At 44.5% G+C, this 23,391-nt stretch overlaps 1 protein-coding gene across 2 annotated transcripts in view; it reads right to left on the bottom strand.

Annotated features, from left to right (window-relative positions):
* The window catches only part of INTS8 (integrator complex subunit 8), a 552,137-nt gene that overhangs the window by 498,110 nt on the left and 30,636 nt on the right, over positions 1–23,391 (bottom strand). For both annotated transcript variants that reach the window (XM_078687009.1, XM_078687008.1), the window contains exon 4: positions 22,693–22,833. In XM_078687009.1, coding sequence (XP_078543135.1) covers positions 22,693–22,833 — 141 coding nt within the window. The remainder of the gene's footprint in view (positions 1–22,692; positions 22,834–23,391) is intronic.

The raw sequence follows: 23,391 nt of genomic DNA, 5'->3' as shown, positions 1-23,391 counted from the left end.
CACACATATCATCGAATAACTCCGCTATATGCGGGAGCAGGTCTATAAATGCCTTATAAAAAGTTCACTGTGAGACCGTCTGACCCAGAGGCGCTGTTTGCCTTCATTCCCGCCAGTGCCTCCAAGATCTTATCTTTTTCTATGGGGAGAGATAAAAATTCCCTATGTGTGTTGGATAGGAAGGGTAATTTAATGTTTCATCACCCAAGGTCGACTGGTGTGAAGCATAGAGATCCGCGTAATATTGTTGAAACCTATTAGCAATATCCGCTTCTTCAGTGTGCAAGTCTCCTTCTTCTGAGCGGATCGCAGTAACGGAGGTCTTACCCCGTCTAGCCTTCAGGATATTAGCCAGCACTGATTCCGGCCTGTTGCCCTCCACGTACGCGCATGCTGTAGCGTACTTTCCCAGAAGCTGCACCTCGCTATCCGCCGCTTCATGATATTCCTCTAGCAATAACTTCATTACCTCTGTGGATTCCACGCCCAGTCCTGACTGCTGACTGGCTTCCAACTCGCCCAATCTGCGCTCCAGACTTGACAGTCTCTGTCGAATGTCCTGCAGCACCCCGGAGTGTTTCGACATGGCCACCCCCCTAATGTACACCATGAACGCCTCCCACACCGTCTGAAAACTATCCACCGACCCTACATTGGTAGCAAAAAACTTTTCTATTGCCTCCGCAATTGTTTCTTTAAAAAGGGGATCCAGCAGAGAGTAAGGGGGGAACCGCCCTGTGAATGGGGGTATAGTCTTCTTAGGGGTGGACAAGACCAGAAGGACCGGCGAGTGGTCCGACATGGTTCGCGGTAGTAACTGACATGAACATATCTCTGACATAAGGGGCGTTGATATTAGCCAATAATCAATACGTGTGAGCAGGTTCTAGTAAGCAGAGTAGTGTGTAAACCCGCCCTCCTCAGGATGAATTTCTCTCCATACATCTGCGAGGTCCTTACTAAGCATTGGCCTTTCAATGGCTCTAACAGCCGACGCCGGCCGTCTCACAGGACCACCTGACCGGTCTAGGCTCGGGTTCCTGATCAGGTTGAAGTCGCCACCCCAAAGCATTTGCGCAGTCTCATGTCTGCTCACAGTGGCAGCCAGCATGGTGAAGAACTCTGGGCAGTCATAGTTGGGGCCAGAGATATTAACCAGTAGCAAGTCAAGTCCCCTACACTGACATCGGGAGATCACAAATCTACTACCCGTATCTGCTGTCAGTAGTTGCAACTTATAGTTTGACTTGCGGTTGACCCATGTCATGACTCCCCTTGCATGAGTCGTAAAGCCTGCTGCGTGAACGTTCCCCACCAGACCTCTGGAACGCATAATTGGACTTTGCAGTGGGAGGTGCGTCTCCTGCAGAAAGGCAATGTCTACATTATGTCTATTGAGGTAGTTCAGTACTTTGCGCAATTTGCGGTGGTCATTAAGGCCCAGTACGTTCCACGTTATTGCTCTAAGGGAATCTACAGGCCTTTGCCCAGTGCCTCTCTAGCAGTCACCATCCTGTCCGTCGAATGTCCTATAGTGTTGTGCGTCCTGCAAGCGATTCACGTGTTGTGCAATATCTGACTTTGTCGCTGACCTCACTAAACTCTTAACAAAACAACGAAGCACAACCCCACCCCTCCTCCCTCCACCCACTGCGGACCACCCACAACACGGCCGCGCTGCATCCCGTAAAGGGACTTCCCACACCTCCCGCCACCCTCCCCCAACATAAGCATCCGTAGAGGTGTTTTTCACTTGCGGGCTGAGGTCGCTCTATTCGCTGCCACAAATGCAATGCCTGTTTGTCCCTTGTCCCGACCTCCAAGCACAGACCACTAATATGACCCTTCACCACACTTTCACATTCTGTTGCAACACAATCCGAGCACAGCTCCCCAATCCTGAGTTGCGCCTTGTCTAGACTCGCGCTTCCTAATTGGCATTCCCTGTGGTCCCTCCCGACATTTTACCAGAGACTCCTGGGCATTGTACTACCATCTTAAACCTAAGAACACCATTTAGTCTCTGAGAAGACATGTATAGCAGTGCGCCCGTGATCAACCATTTCAGCACAGCAGTATATACACAATACAATCTCTCTCCCCCTTGCCCCCCCAGCACAAAGAATACTTATCAAGTTTCTGCTACTGAACCGGCCTCAGTCCTGCTCCTCCAGCGATCCCCCAGCGGCCTCGTTCAGAAGCTGCTGCTCCGGGCTCGGCCGCTGGTCCCTGTTCCAGTCTTTAAGCACCTTCTGCAGAGCCTTAGGGTCTGTGAAGATATGGGATCTTCCCTGCCTGTTCACTCACAGCTTGGCCGGGTACAGCATAGCATAGTCTAGACCCAGCTCACGTAGCTGCTTCTTCATGGGGACAAATTGCCGACGTGCTTCCTGTACTCGGGCGGTGAAATCCGGGTAGAGCGATAAGTTCGACCCCTCGTACGGCAGCGTTTGTTTGTCCCTCGCCGCCCTCAGTGCCGCATCTCTATCCCGATAGTTCAATAGTTTAGCAATGATTGGTCGTGGCGGAGTGCCTGGCTGTGGTCAGAGTCCCAAGGTGCGGTGAGCTCTTTCTACCAGAAACATATTCGAGAACACCTCTGCCCCCAATAGGTTAGTCAGAAGCTTCTCCACAAAGCGTTCCATGTTTCCTGTTTGGGTCGTTTCCGGCAGGCCCGTGATTCTTATGTGGCAGCGTCTCGAGCGTGCTTCTAGGTCCTGTAGCACCTGCATTACCCTGCCGAGTTTTTTATGGTCCGTGTCCTACGTCGTCTGCGCTTCTTTCACTTCCGTGAGGCGTCGTTTGGACATATCGAGCCTTTCCGCATGCTTGTCAAGCCATTCCTCCATTCTGTCCATCCTGTACGATAGGGCGTCGACTTTGGTGCCCAGGGCCGAGATGTCACTCTGCAATCCCTTTTCCATTGATAATAGTAAGCTTCGGATATCTTGCTCGTCTTCTATCGGGGGTGCGGGTCTGGTCTCTTCCCCTGAAGCGGGGTCGTAGGACTTAGAGTGCTTTTGATCAAAGGTTAACTTGGACTGAGTCCTGTCCATTTTGCCCATCGTCTTCTCTTATGTAGCGCATTTATGCTGAAGTCGGTACTGAAGACCCCTCCCGGTACCCGCAGTCAAGAGCTCAACCGCAAAGCCCCCCTCGAGGTGGAGGTCGCAGAACCCCCAATCTCGAGAGTGTTTGCCGAAGGAGAACCAACGTGACGCACAGCAACTCGGCGACAGGGGGCACAACTCGGCGACAGGGGGCACAACCCGGCGCTGCCTGCCGCCCGACCAGAATCAGGCCTCTTCCTGCCCTGAGGCTGCTCTGCCGATCCTCTTCACCTGCTGCTGCAGAATTGTACAACACGGACAAACATGTGACTCACTCTGTGCCACTCCGCAGGTGCTCGGAAAAGTTAACGATCCGTCCTCTTGGCGCGTCACTGCGTGTGTAGCAAATCCGCCTGTCGGCAGAGGCCCCCTACTAGTCGCTCTCCCTTGCCCAACTTAGTCCTCCAGGCTCCACCGCAGCCAAACCGCTGCGCCTGAATGCTCTTCTCCCACGATTTAAGGCAGTAGTCCCCAAACGCGTGTTCCAGTTAGGGCTGCCCCACAAGACTCTCGCCCAGCTCAGCATCTAGAGTCAGCCGGCGCACCTGTAGGAATGGAATGCTCACCAGCCGCCAGCTCCGGTCGGGTTGCGTCTCCTGCTTGTTCTCGCAGTCAGCCAGTTCCTGCAGAGTCGGTGTTTGTAGTAGCCTGGGGCCCCCGCTGTCCCGGTTCTCTTCTGTGCCAGGCATAGAGGTTGTGCTGCAGGATGCCAAAAGCCGTTCAATTATTGCCCGTGTATGGCACACCCCAATACCTCTCCTCCGAAAGTGTCTGCTAGCACTGTGCACAGTGCAGTCCCAGAGAGCACCCCACAGCAGCCCTCTGAATGGCAGGTGTCCAACACCCGCCCGGCTGCTCAAAAGATGGCGGCTCCGCCCCCCAAGTCTTCCTGTATCAGTGCCTTTAAGGCAGCAAAGGCCAACTTGCACCCCCCAGGCCTGCAGTATAATGTTAGTGCGTTACCCCGCACCTCCACTGCGGGCTGATCAGGGGGTCGCAGTCGCTCAGGCCGCACTACTCTTGCGATGGGGGGGGGACGAAAGCCTCTATGCTGGCTCCGATGCTCCCTCGTCGCCCCCACCTATAGCCTCGACGTTGGGCTTGGGCACTCTCGTCTTGCTCGCAGCAGCCTCACCCCTGCCTCTGATGGTCCAAGCCGCAATCCGCTCAGTTACGGGGTCCAGAACCAAGGAGACCCGCCCGACAGCCACACTCCTCGCCGCACGCACTGCGACTTTGCTCCTCCCCGCTTTCAATTTGTTCGCGGGGATCGGCGGCCTTACTTTTCCTGGGCTAACGGAGACTCTAACTTCGCCCAGGGAGGGGCTAGGATATCCGGGGACGTCTGCCCACAATGCGCCAACTTTCCGACGGCAGAGGAGCTGCCACAATGGCGGTGGTGTGAGGGAGGATATTTGCAGGATTATTTCTCCGTGCTGTGGAGCTCAAGGCTCAAGCGGCCATTTTAATTGTGAACCAAGCTCCGCCCACGTATGATGGAACTTGGGGTAGCTCAGGGTGGCAATGGCGGCTTATCTCATGGGAGCTCTGAGACTGGGGCACCAGGCAGTATGTGGTGGAGGCCATGAAGAGGTACTATGAGGGCAATCAACATTTGTTACCTGCAATAAAAACATATGTGACAAAAAAAAAAAGAGGTACTATGAGGGCAATAAGGTGTTGGTGGACTCAGAGGTGGCTTTATGGGAGGCATACAAAGCGGACATTTAGGACAAATTATTACCTAAGTAGTGGGGTAAAGGAAACGGAGACCAGGAGGCCACAGACTTGATGGCACGATTGGCATTGTGGGAGATTTACTGCCTCCCCAACCCCTGGAATGGCGAGTAAGATCACAAAGGCACAGGAAGACTACAAAATCCCTAACACAAAAGGAAGTCGGGCCCGATACTGGGTGAAACAGGGGCATGTGTGCGAATTGGGAGATAAAGCTGGGAAACTCCTGGCAGGCGAGGTGAAGTGAGAGGAGGGGCAGTCACTGATATATCATTTGCGGGACAAGACAGAGCCCTGAGAGAGATGCCTGTTGGAATAGCCCAGCAGCTCGTGACTCACTTGAGGTGGGCTTATAGAACGGGCCTCCAATTGGAGTAGAGGAACTAGCCAAATTCATTAGGGAATTCTCTACTCCCAAGCCGCAGGATGAGGCCCGGTCCCCCTAGAGGCTAAAATGAAGAAAGCCAGAATAGCGGAAGCCCTGACACAGCTGTAGAGTAGGAAAGCCCCAGCTCAAACGATTCCCTCCAGAATTTTTAAAATGCCTTTGGATCGACCTTGCCCCCTAGTTGGGGAGAGATGTTCAGGGCTACGAAGCACAATCGAAAAGTCAGTCCCGGGGACTCTATTCCCCAGGGCACGGTCGAAATTCATAGGGGAGCCTCATGGCCCCCCTCCCCAGGCCAATGTTGGCCCTGGGACAAGCTATGTCTACCTGGGTGGCCTGGCCCTACCCAGGGCACCTAGGGTGCATGTTGGGGAATGCCCCCACGGTCCCACTCGGCTCCCTGCCTCCTGCACGAGCCAGCATTGCTCTCCCACACAGGAAGATGCTTGTAATGCAGCTCCATGCATGAGGGAGCAACAATTTAATATCCATTCCTGCCCAGTTGAAAACTCCGCTTCCAACAAATGGGAGCAGTTTGACAGTGTTTGCTTTAGCTTGCCGGGAGCTGTCACAACGCCAGTACACTCCACGTCACTTGACTTTCCGACACGCTATCCCACTCTATGCTATGCCACCCCACTCAACTCTACTGCATGACACTTTACCTCACTCTATGCTGCTGTACGACACTCCACCACACTCTACTCCATTCTAGGCAACTCCACTACACAATACTCTACAAAACTTTGTACCACTATACCACATTGTACTCCACTCTATGCCACTTTAGTACACAGTACAACCCTCTACTCCACTCTACAACACTTTCCAACACACTATGACACACCACTCCGCCGTACAAGACGCCATTTCTATTTATGACAGTTTACTCAACATTACGCTTCTCCAATTTACTGCACTCAAAGCCACCTTTCTGTACAACACGCCACGCCACTTGACACTGTACAATACTCTCCTCCACTCTACAGTACAACACTCTACTTAAGGACACTCCACTCAACGACACTTGAACCGCATTTATATATTTTTGAAATAATAAAATTCAATGAAAAAAAACCATTTTAGTCTTTCTATAGAAACCAAGCAAACTACACAAACATTTGAAATGTTAAAGTAATACCTAAAATGTATTATTTACACACCATCTTTAAATTACTAAAACTCTATTCCTTCGCTCTATACAAAACAAACCTAAACCACACAGGCATTAGAAATTAGGAGTTATATTTCTACTTTAATTTAAAATGTACACGACACCTTAAGATGATTATAACCACACACCTCCATACACAATGTACCCACTCTACATTAGCTATAACTCAACACTCTACGATACACTGTGTGCTCCCTAATTATGTTATTTACGATATAATAATAGTGGTTCTAAATGGTATGATTTCAGATTGTAAAAGTTATATAATATTACAGAGTATAAGCAGTGCATGTAGAATGCGCGAGTTATAGTTAATGTAGTGTGGCTACCGAGTTCAATATCATCACTCGCCACACTACATTAACTACAACTCACCATTATGCCATGCACTAGTTATTATACCGTTGCATATTAAATCACTTATACCATATGAAATGATAGCATTGATAACATTTATTTAATATAATTTGTGAGAACACATGCATGGTCGAGTGCAAAGTTAATATATGTAGTGTGGCGAGGGATGCGACAAGACTGTGTAAAGAAGATGCGACAAGACTGTGTACAGAAATGCGCAACGTATAGTAATTTGAAGGTGGTATGTTAATTCTAAATTTAAGTTATTACTAGAAGCTTAGAATTTCTAATGTTCAGGATGTAGAATTCCTATAGCCCGATGTCCGGGACATATTGTTTGGGGTCAAGGCCAAAAAGTTTTCATGTGCATTTTGTCCTTGGGACAAGTAGGCCCAACCCGCTACAGCACAAACCCTTTGGCTGCCAGTTTACAGTACCACATTATGGAGCAGGGGAAGGTATTGCCTGCAGGTAAGGTAATATTTGTGTCCATGTGTTAATGCTTGTCAAACTTGTATTTATGGTTTATTAACGCAAAGCCTTTAATATTAGGGTGAGCGCTCTTAGTAAACATTGTAAGCTCAGACTGCACTACTGACAGTGGTTCCAGTATAAAAATGTGTACACACGTTTTCAATGTTTAGCAATACGAGGCTATGTATAATGCTCCCAGAATGCTCTCTGATTAGATACAAATATTTGCAGAAGCTTGAAAGCAAGTTTGATTATTCTCTGCTTTCAAAATAAAATGTTCACAAAAAAATGCTAAAACTACTGTCAAATTTTAGGTAACATTTATTGGCAGCATCATTTAGTAACATGTTGATGTATGCTAGTATTTGCCCAAAAATATTCATAATGGAAAATCAGTGTAACCAGTTTTAATAAGATTATGGGAAACAAACAAAAACAAGCATTGGTAACACCAGGTTGGCAACTGTTGGTCAGCCTTTTGGTTTTATCAATGCGTGACTTGTTTTGGCATGGTTTTTGTAAACCCTTATTGGTGTGGTAACGGCCGAGCCCTCCCTATTATAACAAACATTGGAAAAGCAAAAAAAATTCGGTCCCAAAAAGCAAACATTGCCATAGTAGTTCCTGGCACTGAACAAAACAACGGTGTGCCGATATCCTCCTTGTGAAAGAACAGAATGCTGTTACACACAGTGAAGCCAGCCGATAAACAGAGAGAGAGAGAGTGACAGAATTTTAATCAGACCCCCCAGGATATAGCGGCATGGATTTGCAAATTTAGCGGCACAAATATGGAAATTTAGCGGCACAAATATGGAAATTTAGCGGCATTTTAGCGGCACTTTATTTTACTCATAAGCATTCATTTTCAGCCTTAAATCAATGGAAAGTGTTTTAGCAGAGTATTCCACTTTGATTAGGCAATCTGGAATATGGAATAGAGGAAGCAGCCCACAGGTGAAGGCTGTTATCCCTTGGAATTGCAATTCTTCATCTGCCAGTTGGGCTAAACAGAAGTGTGAGGTCTAAAATTTTGTGCCACATTTTGTGATGTCAATTCCTGTGAGGTCATGGGTCTTGATGCCACTTCCTGTGATGCGACGTGCCATGTCGCGCTCAATGATGTCACTCAATGTGATGTCACGCGCTATGCTGCCTAACTTGGTTAGACCCCCCCCCCACTTCTGTTTTTTAGGACCTGTGCCCTCCTAAGAAGTGAAAAAGACAAAACAAGACAACAGGCCTCCTTCATCCGTGTACCCAGAATCGGGGAGAACATCCCTGTCTCCATCAGGGCCACCCCAGCGCGGATGCAATGCAGGGATTGAGTGACAGGCACTCACCCACACCTGACCCCCCCCTGCATGTCTGGTTTCTGCCCCCAAAGCTCTCCTGCCTCTGAAGTCATGGCTCCTGCCTGGGATCCGAGGGGCAGGCGCAGAGTACAAATGATGCGGAAATGAGTCCTCTTCCTAGGGAGGGCCGTGCCAGGGCTTGAAGGTTACATTACAACCATCGGAGTGGGCTACTGAAGATGTGGCGACGAACAACTTCAAATGTTAGTCAATTTTACATTTATCTCCATGCTTACCAAGATAATTGTAAAATTTCAAAATACCCAGCTTTGAGCAAAGTTGTCTGGTGGATACTCTGCTTCCTCCAGGTCTGCTGAAGTTTCTGTAAGTTTTTCACAGTGAATACTTATCCTATCTTTCTGCCTCAGTTCATTTGTGAATTACAGAACAGTTCAATTTGCACAGTAAGTGTGGTAATCTCCAAGGTGCCCAACGGTATACAACCTTTACAATGCAACTTTTACAACGCACTACCATTACAACGAAACTTTTACACCACAAAATCCATTACAACGCATGCATTTACAACGCAGTCATTACAACGCATGACACTACAACGCACACCTCTACAACGCATGCCATTACAACGCAGTCATTACAACGCATACCATTACAACGCATAACATTACAACACATAGTACCCTACACCATCCAGCACTTACCCTACTGTTGCACCCCCTGGAGTTAGAATAGTAAATTTTACCCCTACACTATCCAACACTTACCCTACTGTTGCACCCCCTGGAGTTAGAATAGTAAGTTTTACCCCTACACTATCCAACACTTACCTTACATGCAATGTAATGTAATGCGTTGTAATGGTATGCGTTGTAAATGTAGTATGCGCTGTAGTGGAATGCGTTGTAAAGGTAGCTTCAAAGAATTTGTTGTAATGGTATGCGTTGTAATGGTGTGCGTTGTAATGGATGTTGCGGTGTAAAAAATGCGTTGTAAAGGTAGGCGTTGTAAAAGTATGCGTTGTAACGTCATACATCCTGCCCAACACAATCTGGTTAATGGAATCAGTGATTGGAAAGTAGACTTTTTGCTTATGCTTTGTGAACTTGAAAACTGAGGCCTTAATCCCTGCCTCAATTCACGAGCTTGCGGCGAGGTGCTTGATTCATTTAAATAGTGTACACACTGTTCCGGCTTTCAGAAGCGAATATGGAAAGCTTCAATCATCAGGGCTCCTAGGTAAGAACCTTAAAGGGAACCAACTTGAAGAATTGGCTTACCATTGCATCTGCACATCACACACACACAACAAATGTGCCTCACAATTATGTTTCATTCAGTTTTGTTTCAGTCCCGGTTAGTCTTTTTTTACAGCAAGATGTTAGGCTTCTTATTTGAAGACCCATGCATATTGTTTATAGATAAAGTGCTTCTTCTGCTTAATTCACGTTTTATTGCCGCTTGTTATCAGACATGAACCTGAATATGATTGGTCTTCCTAGATATATTTCTAAGCCCTCCTCAGGAGTTGGCAGGGCTGTCCTTAACCTGGATGTAGGGAGTGCGCTGCTTCTCAGAGCTAACTAGTGGTGTAACCACCTGCCCCTGTTCCTTAAAGCAATCTGGTCGCTGGTGCTTGAGCCTCTTGTTGGGGTCTGGCTATGCACCCTGGTGTCCTTGGAATTGAGACGGCTCTTGTGGTTGATGTGTGCGGGATACTTCAATTGCTGGGGTGTGCAACACTTCTTTTTCTCACATGCTATCAGTTCAATATTTTACCAGCTCGCCTGTAGCTTTCTTTACATTTTGTTTTCGAAGAGCGAGTAAAGATATCTGGTTATAAATCTCCAGGAAGTTCACTTATCCTTCCTTGCCTCCCTCCCCCCCCCACACACACACATACACACACAATTCCCTTTAACATAAACCGGTCTCCGAGTCCGGCTGGAGTCCAAGCAGCAGTTTTAAGGATCGCAGTGTTGAGGGCTCTGCATCTCTATGGGGGTCCTGCTGTATCAGTGTCTGCCATAAATACAGCGCTCTGCTTTCACAGTGCGCTGCCATGGTAACTCCAGTCCCTTGGCGCAAGGGGAGCTTGGCCTAATGACCTGTGAAGTACTTGGGTGCGGCTGGCAGAGCTCAAAAACTGACTGTGTGTGTCCCGGGAAGCTGCTGACACACACGAGTGGGGAAGGGGGGGAGGCGCAAAGCCAATAAAGGCATTGTTTGTTTTGCTGTCTCCCGGAAGAGACACTTTTTTGTAAAAATCGCGGCCAATATGGGTATTATCGCGGCCATCGCGGTAATCTGCCGATTTCGCAATTTTTTCGTGAATCGCGAAATTGCGATAAACTGGAGGGTCTGTTTAATAAGCACAAAAGGTCATGGTTAACGCCAGACCTAATTAGGGGCCCAATTATTAAATTAAGTCTCAAAAGACTGCATTTTAGCATGAGCAAATATGGAGGTGCAGATTTGCTCATGCGAAAATGTGAGTATTTGCAAGTTAACTTTCCCTCCAAATACTGTTTTCCCAAACCTGGATGAAGTTTTATGTCTGCCATTGTCAGGAGTACAATTCCAACCATTCTCAGTATGGTACTCTAACTTTAGCAATGGGTTGGGTAAAACCCTTAAAACATGCAAGTTAGTAGGTTTGCACATACTAAAAAGGGAATTCCAAGCGTGGAAATGTTGCTTACTATTTCCTTCAGGCCCAGTATGTAGATCTGCAGAAACGTGGTAACATAAGGGAATTGCTAGTATTCAAACCCTACTATGGTATGAGCCTAGCATAATCAGAGAGACTATATCAGAGCTCTTATATAATGAGATTGTGGTCATAATTTGTCGCCGCATTACATTGCACAAAAGGGATAAGTGAGTTTTGTTACAGGACAAGTAGATTTATGAACCAACCTACCCCATGGACAAGTAGACATTTTATTAAATTCCACAACCCTGAATGTTTGCATAATTTAAGTTGAGTTTGCATTGAATGATTAACTAACATTTTCCTAACTATAACTTAGCTTTAACAGTTGCTTTTTTCATTATATTTAAATGTTTTTTCTTTTTAATAAACATATGTTTCAAATTGTAGTGCTGAGTGTCATTCAGTTGAATGTTGTTAAATAGAGTGCGATAGGGCATAGTGGAGAATAGTGTCAGAGCATAATTGCATACAGTGCAGTGTTGTACAGTGGAATAGAGGAGAGTGGTGTAACATACAGTGAAGTATCGTAGAGTAGACTGGTGTGTTGTATAGTAGAAGGGTGTTTCATACTGTACAAATGAATGTCATACAGTGGAGTGTTGTCTGTAGTCTTTTGGAGTGGGGTGTCGTCTAGTAGAGTGTAGTACAATGGTGTCCTGCTCTCACTATACGAGAAAGGACCAGTCTAGAGTTCCCACCACCCCCCCAAAATAAAGACAGATTAGTCTAGTTGATGCAAAAGGCAAGATCATAACCTAAATAATCCTCTACAGCTTCAAGAGTGGATCAAAGAAGCACAGCTGAGTATGTCCTACCGGGGAGATTTTTGAAAAGGACTATCAACCATGGATATTAATTTCCTTCCACAGCACCTAATTAGGAAACCACAAACGTAAAAGAGACTCCATACTTGTAGTCTTGGACTACAAGTATGGAGACACTTGAGAACCTTGACATCAAACTCTACCTTGTCAACCTTTTGAAAGAAAGCCATGCAAACTACATGACATACGTTCACTATGGCAAAAGACGAAACAGAGAAATTCACAACCACATCTGGGGTGAAAGAAGGTTGTCTGCTGGCACCTCTTCTATTCACACTGTATATCGATGGGTAGGCAAGAATATTGCAGCTCCTGCCAACGTCTCAATGAAAGGCTACAGAAAAGTCCCATTCCTATTGTGAATAGGTGACTCGGTCCACCTAGCAAGAACACTAAGAGCCCTGCAAAAGCAGACCAAAGGGACTCCGGCATTCTGCAAATATTTAAACATCAAAATAAATCTACCAAACATGAAGATGGAATGGAAAACTAACAGCCAAACTGAGAAGAAGAAACATCACAATGGTGGGAAACGGCATTGAAAAAGTGAAGTGTTTCACTGATCTTGGAGTAACGCTAGCAACACCATTTAGCCAGAACACTCATATCTAAAGCATAATAAAGAGAGGAGAGAGAGCTGCACACGCAAGGCATGGCAAGATTCACCAAGGTATATAGCAGTGATTCAAAGGCATACACCCCATAGACTGTTAAATCCAAAACAGAATGTACTATATTGTGTGGTATCAATGTATGGTGTCTCAACCACTTGAGTCAACACAAGAACTAGAGAAAGTCACAGGAAAACTTTGGAAATCTCTACACTAAGTCTACCAAGCAACTCAAAATGTCCTCTTTGAAAACGACTGTGGAATAGCACCTCTAGATCTGAAGAACATGATGGCAGCAATGCACATTGCAGCTAAAAGGAACACTGCCACTAAGAATCGCTGAGAAGATGAATGCTGGAAAGAACATGCCTGGGACAAAATTATCCACTTCCACAAATAAAGGATCCTGGCGCAATGTGCAGAAGGCCCCAGGAGAAAGAATTGTTCATCGTTTGTGCAATGGAGAAAGTATATATAAAAACAACAAAAAAACATCTAAAACAAATCAAAATGGAATAGGCGAAACACTTGTCCTTATGAGATATTGTCAACTATTCTAGTCATGTACAACTGCATTCAACCAAGCTGTCAAACAATGAACACTGAAGACAGGTGACCTTTCTGCATGATAAGATTTAACATCTGAGACCTACAATATTGTAGAGGTCGCTGGGACTAAAGGGAATCAAATCAATATGGTTGCAATAGTGGGCAAGTAGAGAATCTCTACTACATCATTTTCTTGTGCAAATGGTACAAGGCCTCATGGAACAGAAATTACATTGTACCTACTAGGGAACATGTCAACCAAAACATCAGCCATAGTGGGTAACTATCTAAACTTCATGATGACAGAGAAGGGAAAAAACAAATGATTACCATTGAGAAACAAGAGTACTCCCTAGACTAAGCAGCAAATAAAGGCATGGAGGGCTAGTAACAACCAAAATGAACCTTTGAATAAAGTGCAAAATAGATGCAGGCTCGCCAGAATCACTTATTTTCCACTTCTAACCTCTCATGCACCTGTTCCCTCACTAAAAAACCTCAGTGACTCACTAAGATCAGAACTGGGTAATCTCAAGAGCAGACAAACAATCATCATTGTGTTCAAAGAGATGCCCGACAGTGTGTCAATGAAGTAATGGGTGTAAAAGGTCTCTAATGCCAGAAACAAAGTCAACCTTGAAGGTTTTCACTGAGGCTAATAATATTCCTCCATTAAAACCTCGGCTAGACATGAAACATTTTTCCCGCTTTGGTTCATTACTGACCAGCACAATTCTTGGTCTCTGACACATTACAAGTTCCCACCCTACTTTGACAAGTGAGGTTCCCATACTTGCCCTTTGCACCTCTGCCTACTAACCCAATTTGCTTAACACCTGTTAAGTTTCTGTGTCATTTTTTAATGGACATATCAGATCCCTTTGGTATCAAAAGTACTAAATAAAATGTAAATACATATCTATGGAGCTTTACATAAAAGCACACTTTAAACAAATAAAACTGTATACATATAATGTCTTGGAAGAGACACCAACTTACTATAATTTGCCGTAAACTGTCAAGCTCTCTATGAACCTTACCTTCTATGGACCAATGTAGCCAAGATGTGGCTTTAGTAACAATAAGCAAATACGATATGTGGTGAGCAGTCTGCAACTAAATAAACATGATTCAACAAATGGACCTTTCAACAAATAGCCATCAGCACGTCTTCATAAAAAAGATCACAAACGTTAATAACAGAAATAAAAAAATGGTCACCATGACATCTCACCCAATATACTTAAATAGTGCACTTTTAAGAGGCTTTCAAACACTGACCTCAAAAACATCATCAAAGCTCTCAAAGCAAGCACCTATGAAGAGATTCCATTGACAATTCTGGCATCTCTCACTGGAGAAAGGTATACTGCAAATCTCAACTAACTAAAGCGTCTCTGACCCATGACATCTTCCCAGGCACTTAAAAGAAAACAGACTTTCACCATAACTCCCAGTGACTTGGCCCCAACAACCTAATTATTATCATTCATTGAAATGAGCAGTTGCAAAACCATTAATAGTCCAACACAAACTACCCTCTGTACAATTATCAAGTTAAAAGGCTAACATTTACATCTTGGATAATGTCCTTCGCATATACTCGGCAGCACATGAGACCACCGAGGATCAAGCGGAGGATCAAGCTCTTGTTAACTTTCTTTCAGTACACATGGAACTGACCAACCCCATTCACCTCTACTTCTGGTTATCCACATCAGATTAAAACCAACAGATGCACATGGGATTCATAAGCTAAATACTTTGCAACCAAGTAATAAAGAGTCACAAAAGTACATACGACACTCAACTTTACGTAAAAGTCTGACCAGACAAGGACTCTGATTTCCTTAAAGACTGCCTCTCAGTCTTCCACACATTGATCTCAAACACATAAATGAAGTTTAACCTGATCCTCAGTAACGCTAAATTAATTCTCACTGCCAACAGCACTAGACAAGCTGAGATCCAGGACTGGCACACCACCACTAAACTGGAACGCAAAATGAATGTGATTCACCATTGACTGATACTGTAACTTCTAAACAAGTCCCCAACAAAACACAGGCAACTTGGAAGCAACCGTCACTCCTATGCAGAATCCAGTCTTAACTCCCTGGATATACTCCTGGATTCTACCAGCCTCTACTCATCAGCTTTTCAGACACCACTGATTCCACTGAGCAGTATTCTGCATGATTCTGCATGTCAGATCGAAAGCCTGGAGACATGGGATTACATCTCTCCTTCTTTTGCATAGTTACATTGGACACAACTTTAAGCCTCATTTTTAAGGCCTGATGCATCACATACACAGCAAATGTGATCAATCGCTCAGCAAATCTGCTGGAAAAAATGAACATCTAAGGGGGGACATTGCAACACAAAGAGCTGAGATACTGCCTGAATAGAAGTAAAATATACAGATTGTGGTTGCAATCCACAATTTGAATATTCTAGCTTTGCACACCAGGCTTTCTACATTTTCAGTGCAAAATAAAAAATATATTTTCACATCTTTTAATTAGCCATAAATCAGAAGCTAACAAGTGTCCATCCCCAGACATAATAGTAGACTCACCATGTACATGACTTTGAACTGCCTTCCAACCCTACTAGATACCTAGTGCTCCATTGCTTTCGAACTCGGCAGCTCACACTGTAAAAACAACTACATCCAGTGTTTTTCTCGCGAGGTAGGAAAGCCCAAATTTTTAAAAAGTTAAGAGACCTGAGAAAACAAAATCATTTCAGACATTCTTTGAACATTAATTATGCCTGATTGGCTTAACTGTTTTTGTATAAATATCCAAGATAAACCTTAGACATTGTAAAGTCTTATGTTATGGGACAAACACGCTGAAACAAGACATATCTCTCCTGCCAATGGCAGTATCTAACCTTTTGAATTTGCAATTGCTTTTGACGATGCTCTGTTCTGCACAGACAAAAATAAAAAAACTGCTGTTTTGCTGATGCAGAACAGCATAATTTTTTTCAACCTATATATACAAATACGAATCGGAGGAACTATGATGCGCCCATATGCCTCATGATGATGCTATTGTAGTGTTGAAGTGACTACGGGTTCGTATCCCACCCTCGTCGCCAAAATGTTGAAGTGACTACACACAAACACACAAGTTAATACGGCAGAAATGGTTTATTGGAGAACACCAGACGTTGCGCGATTCCTCCCTCACCAGCCACGGAGCAACCGACTCGAGAAGAATCCTGCCCGCTAAACATTCGAACTGTAAAGAGGTAATGCCCTCACAAAGCCTGGTGAAGCAGAGTACTACAAGTAGCTCTTCTGTGATGTGGTGGTTCATGACAAAGTGGCCATTATGCTTTCATTTTAATCTGCTTTTCCAAAAGAGACCTAAAAAACAGGTAAGCTGAAAAAATAGGACCATTCTATTCCACTGTGCTGCTCCTCGGACCGTTCACGTTCTGCCAAAGACAGGTTGCAAGACTGGTTGAGAAAAACAAACACGTCTTCCAAAAATAGCAAGGTCGCAACTATAGGTATCTACTGAAGTTGACGAATAACAGATATGGAGGACCAAAAAATCAAGCACCATTGGCCTCTAAAGATAGGGTGACCAGATCGTGAGCACCAAAAACCGGGACATTTTGACAAAATAGAAGAAGCACTACAATTTTACATCAACAATGCTGCTCAGAATGAGAATTCTTTTCAGCATAGGAACACAGAAGAAGCACTGAGGAAATAAATACAATGCAATTTCTAAAACCAGCATCATACCTGTTAATTAAATTGCTTACTATTAACAGCTGCTATCTCGCACAACTTTAGAACACCCAATAAGTGCCACTCACTGGTGTCAGTCGACCACATCTAAAAACGAAGACCAGAGCCAATCTGCCGGGGTAGCTGGTGAAAATCCGGGACAGTTAGGGCACATCCGGGACGCCTGGTCACCCTATCTAAAGATGAAGCACTGCCCTAGACAGGCTGATGCACAGAGACTCTTTCCATCCTTTATTCTGGCGAATGGATCGGGTTTGAGGTTCATTACAGTTTATTGTGAATAGGAGGGAGGAGAAATACAGGAACTTGGGCAATTTTTATCGTAGTGAAAATAACACCAAACAGGATACACTTGGTTATACCGTATTTTCTTTTTCGTATATTAGGTAACGCGGGAACTGGAGAAGGAGCAACGTGCTCATAATTTAGCGCATTCTGTTGCCCTTTAAAAGCTTCCAGGCATTCCATAATGTATTATGTAAAGGTAATGCCAAGTTTGCTATCAAATTAAAAGCAAACAAACTTGAAATGGCGTGTGCTTTCACGCGGAACGCGATTATTCGGAGGTAACAATAGTTTGTTGATGTTTTCATTGGCACCAGTTTTTCATTTCGAAATAGTTTATCTTTTCATTGACGTTTCAGCAGTTCGGCTATTGTTCTTTCATGACGCAATCCAATGTAAAAATTCCACTGAAACATTACCATTTTAAGGCAATACTGCCACCTAGCGCTCAAGTCCCAAGAAGGCCTACGTGTATAGAACGCAACCCTATGTATGGAAGGAAAGAAACAGGTGACATTTCTGAGTTAAACATGAAAATCGATTCCCCAAAATGCCAGGAGTACACACCCTGAAATAACCCCAATTGCATCACATGGAATGTCACCATATGACCTCTGGACCTGACTTTTCAAAGGGAAGAGATCGCACATGACCTGAAAGTTGATATCGCTTAAGTTCGATTATAATTGCATGATTGTTATAATGCAGCACAGATAAACGTATTATTTTAGAGGCCACTTATATTTTAGGTAGTGGCTGAAATGATATACCTGGGGAACATTGCTTATTTCTCTTAGTATTACATGAAAAATAGATGTTTTAGAAGAGGAGACTATTGTGCCACAAAACACAGCACAGCGAAGCTTAATAAATTATACAACAAATATCCATTTCATAGTTCCCTTAGTGTATACCGTAACGAGAAATATATTAATATATCATATTTAGAAGCAAAAAATAAAAGAAATAGTAGTTCTGCTCACTTGTATTTGTATTATTTCTTATGCTAATTCACTTTGAATATGTTAATTTTTTAAGGCTTTATTACTCGTGCAAAGCACAGAAGTGAAGTTTTTTCACATACAATTTTTATTGAATTCAAACTACCGAAACATGGCACACTCTTGTTTAAAATGTACATTTATTTCAAACTTTTAATTTGAAGAGCGTGCATTGCACTGCTGAATTTATTTTATAGAACCTTAAAGCAGGGGTGGATTCCCCATTAGGGCTAAGGGGCTGTGCCCCCCTGAAATTATATCCTTTACATGGCAGTACAAATATTAAATGGATCCATCTATTTAGAGATACGATCGCATCTCTAAACAAGTCAATGTATTTAAGTATGGGCGGTCTGTCCCAGGCTGACTGCCCCGCCTCCCTCTGGAGTCGGAGATGGAAGTCGGGTAGTTAATCAACTTTCTGAACTGTTAAGCACGACGCACACCCCTTCACGATGAATCAATGCCATTGTAGTCAATGGCAATATCCACTATAGGCCAGTGATGCTTTCAGCGCCATGGTTTCAGGCGCTGGAGTATCCATCCCTGCGTGAGAGCAGCGGTCTGTCATTCACAGGCATAGATCCCCCACTTCCCCTTTCATCACATTTAGGAGTGGATACATGCACGCGTGTTATGGGACCTTGTCCTTGGTAATAGTAAGTGTTAGAATGCTAATCTTGTTATGTCGATTTTTCGGAGACCCCTGCCACCCTGGCTTCCCCCACTGTGACACTCCAGGGCCTAGCTGCATGTCATTGGCCCAGTTAGAAGTAGAGCTGCTGCATTTGTTACATTGCGAAATGGATCCAACCGACGAGCAGGTCAGGGTTCTTGTTCCCTTGTGAAGTTGATAGACGTATCCGAGTCAAACACAAAGCGAGAGAAATGTGCTTACAGTCGACAGTTATCTGCTGTATGACATCAAAACTGGCCCGAGTACCGAGTCGTGCAGAGAAGTACATGCTATGTGCCTTAAAGACTCGCAACGAGATCCAGAGTTCAATTACCTGGGAAAGGTGGACTGAACCTAGGCTTGCCTAACTTTCGATTCTAAGTGCTCCACTAGGCAGCTTCCAGAGACCATATCGGAGCAGGAAAAACAGGCGGGATCACAGGGTGCATCTGCCCTGGAATCATGCTGGTGTCCATGCACCACAGCCTCCAGTCCATAGATGTTAAGATAGACTCTTTAAACCTGCGGATCGACCACATGTCCACATAGCTTGACGAGCAAACTGCATGCTTCAAGGCAGAGGAACAGCACATCTCCACAGCGGCAGACGACCTACAGTCGGTGAGCATTGGATGCCTGAATATGGAGAAAATCCTGGCAGTCATACAAGCTAAAAATAAAGATTTAGAAGCACGTTCCCATAGAAACATCTTGCGCATCACCGGCATTCCAGAATCCACCAGCAAGGGTAAAATGGAAACCTATATTTAAACACTCCTCACATTGCTCTTTGGCCCTGAACAAATGTCGCAATTGCTGGTGGTGGAGAGAGCACATCGCTCACTCATGGCGCATCCACCTCTGGGTGAGCCTCGTGAGCAATAATAATTGCTGCACTATCGTGACCTTGGCACAGTGCTCAGGCTGGCGCACAAGATGAAGGACATCACTTACCAGGGTAACCATATTGCTTTTTTCCCCGATTTTACAGTAGCATTAAAGGCTGCCAGCAAAGAGTCCTCACCCAGGAACAAGCAATTGCAAAAGGCCGAAATTCCTTATGCCATTTTATGCTATACCAAGTGAGCCTCCGCATAGACTATCAAGGTACGCAGAAAATCTTACGACTCCACGTGCTGCCAAGGTCTATCTCAAGACCATTACCCAGAAACAACGGGGTCAGCCTGCGGAGGACATTGGTGAGAATGGCAATTAACTTTGAACTTATGAGATGGGGCCATGGTCTAGTACATACCAACGGCACATGAGGAGCGGCGTGTTTAAGGGACATGTGGGGGCTCTGGCCTCCCTGCGATATCTCCTGCCTTAAAATTCCGGTTTGCCTACAGAGGCCGGAATACTGCTGTTGTTTGTCCTAGTCACCTCCGATCACACAGAGGAATACTGGGAATCTGGTGACCCCTCCTAAGGGAACACCCCTTGTGCCACATATATATGGTAATTGGTTGACTGAAATAATGTTTACTATTATGTTTTGGTTTATGATTTCTATGTCTTTTGACTGTGGGACTGTCTTTAGCATGATTGGGAGGCAGAAGTGGGTTGGGGAGGAGTATTTGATTGTTGTTTTGGTGACCATGCAAGTGCTCATTGTCATGATCTTGCTTCTATACATCGCACACTCTACCCTGATCTGTAATACTCTGCTGGCCTACAGGTTAATCAAAATGGAACTGCCCCGGGGACACGTAGTCTCTCACTTGGAACGTTCAGGGGCCTTACAATCCTCGCAAAACTAGACAGGTACTCTCCTACCTAGACAGGCATCATATACAAATTACATTCCTGCAAGAAACGCACCTCACGCCACACGGAGCCAGCTATCAGGTCCTGTTGGGCAGCTTAAAAATTGGCTTCTTCTTATTCCTCATACTCCAGGGAAGCCATGATTTTGATCAAAAAGGGGTACCATTCACAGCTACGCACTCTGTAGTAGATGACCAGGGAAGTTATACCATTGCACAAGGTACGCTCTGTGGCAAACCACTGAGAGCAAGTTGAGATCACTAGAAAGAGATTGTGAAGTCAATCTCTGCCCTGTCACACTGGCTGCCATTCGGAAACATATCGCCGCCTTTCGTGAGCTGGCTACACAAGAAATGCACTTCTTGTCCAAAGGTCACAGGGCTAGAACATATGGAGAGGGTGAATGCCAAGGCCAGACCTTAGCTACAAAGCTGAGATCACCAAAGGGGCAGGCACACATAGTACAGATCAACACCCCGGAAGGCGAATACGATACCCCTCTATAATAAGTGAAATTAAGAATTTCTAAACCCGCCTGTATGGTAGGCGGCACTCAGCCGTGGAAGAAGAACTGGGGGAATAACATGATGCATTTCCCATCTCACTACAAGCCATCCTACCGCATAAAAGCGAGTGCATTGTGTGCATTCAAATCAATACAATACACTCCATCGCACATGCCTGTCTGGCTCTGGGGGTGCAGTCAGGCAAGATCCCTTTATACACTCCGTAACTCCCACTGAAATTCCACCCTGCTTTATCAGTCAAACTAAAATAAGGCGTTGAGACTGCTTGGTTGGACTGGGCTGAAGACAGTGGGGGATGCCTACCCCAATAGGAAGTTCATAACCTGGAATAACATTTCACAGACAGTGTCACACCCCACTATTGATCTTCACATACTATCTCCTCAGAGTTGCTTTGCGCACGTACTATCCTCAATTCCGGAATACACCCTGCTTATTTGCTTTCTGTTTCAGAAGGTATGTAAGGTGGTAGTGCTTGTGGGGTGGAAGAGTTCATTACTGTTATGTGCCTTCTTTTTCTCTGAGTTTTACAATTTTGGTGGTGTACAGATAACGCTACTCTACTGAAATGTCGGTAGAACGGATGGTCGCTACGTTGATGTCAACTTTGTGTGTTCTAAAAAAGCAAATAAACACAAACTTTAAAAAAAAAGAAGGTTCAATGAATTCCTTTACGATAGATGGCGCTCCAATGTCTTTGCATTCAGGAGGCACCAAGTAAATAGGAGAATAAACAAAACACCATTTCTTGCTACTAACCGTTGTCAAAACAGACAAAACGCAACCCCAGCTGCATAAATACATACAAAAGGGGCAGTGTCAGACGTGCAAATTATTCACACAGTGTACAACGATAATGTGTTGGGAGATAAAAACGAGGTTGCAACTAATTTAAAAGAATAAAAGACATTATAGGCTACTCTACTGGAAACAGATCATGGGAGTGACATTCATGAACAAAAAGTGTCCAGACCTCTCCCTCACAGGTCACCAGGAATGCTGATCAGAAGAAACAATCAATCAGTCACATAACAATGCTACCAGAAAACCATACTCGCCCATATCTTGGATAGCCACAAAATGCTCATGAGATAATGTCAACATACAAAATCATCCCAAATGCTCTTTCCATGAAAGACTATGCTTGTCCGCAAACTCTATTTAAACGTTTTAACATACGCATTTAAAATCCACCAAGTGCAGGAGTTTGGAAAAAATACACACAAATACTTTTTATTTTGTAAGTTACTTGCAGTTACTTCACCACTTATGGGGATCAATTGTGCAAGCGTAGGTCATTTATGTCAAAAACATATCTATACCATAAATAAATTACTCCTATTTTGCCTACATGGGAGAAACACACAGCAATGCTGGATCTGAATGAAGAAAAGTAAAAAAGCAGTACCATCTGTTGTAGAGAATGATAGCCATGGCAGTGGTCGGAGGCAGGCTCGTCAGGTCCATGTCCACATGTTTCGTCCCAGGAGGAACTTTACTCACACACAGCAATTCGTTCAACAGCATATTTAACACAGGAACAGACAGGCTGAAAAAAAAGACACAGCGTCATCTATGAAGGGAATTAGACGTGATTCTACATCCGACAACATCTGCCAAAAGCAATATATTTGACTACTATCATAATGTTAAAAAAAGCATGACTTTATTTAGATAATCTCGGTCCAAAACCACACTGCTTTGCTTCAACACTGCCCTTTACTTTATCAACACCCTCCTCATGAAAGGTAAAGAAAAACTGAACAGTTTAATTGCCATCCGGATCCATTAGGAATTGAGCAATGCAGACAGCTGCTTCAAAAACGTTACTTCAATAAAAAATAATGTGCTTCTTAGCAGAGCATTTGTTCTTTAAAGCTACCCTTTTGGAAAACATAATTAACAGTTGATTTTCTGTTTATTGAAGACAAGCAAATGGTATCTCCAGAATACGGTGTATTTAAAATATACATGTTCCTGTTTACAGAACCATTTTAATGCAAACTACATGACAGGAAACATGCCGTATAAGAATATATACCAGCTAAAAGTATTATATCACATAAAAAGCTACTCTGGATTTATCCAAGTGGTTTTTCTGTCACAA

This window comes from Lissotriton helveticus, chromosome 4_1, assembly GCF_964261635.1.
Source record: "Lissotriton helveticus chromosome 4_1, aLisHel1.1, whole genome shotgun sequence".
Classification (NCBI taxonomy): domain Eukaryota; kingdom Metazoa; phylum Chordata; class Amphibia; order Caudata; family Salamandridae; genus Lissotriton; species Lissotriton helveticus.
The sequence above is the reverse complement of the archived record's forward strand: the minus strand, read 5'-3'. Positions and strand labels throughout refer to the sequence as shown.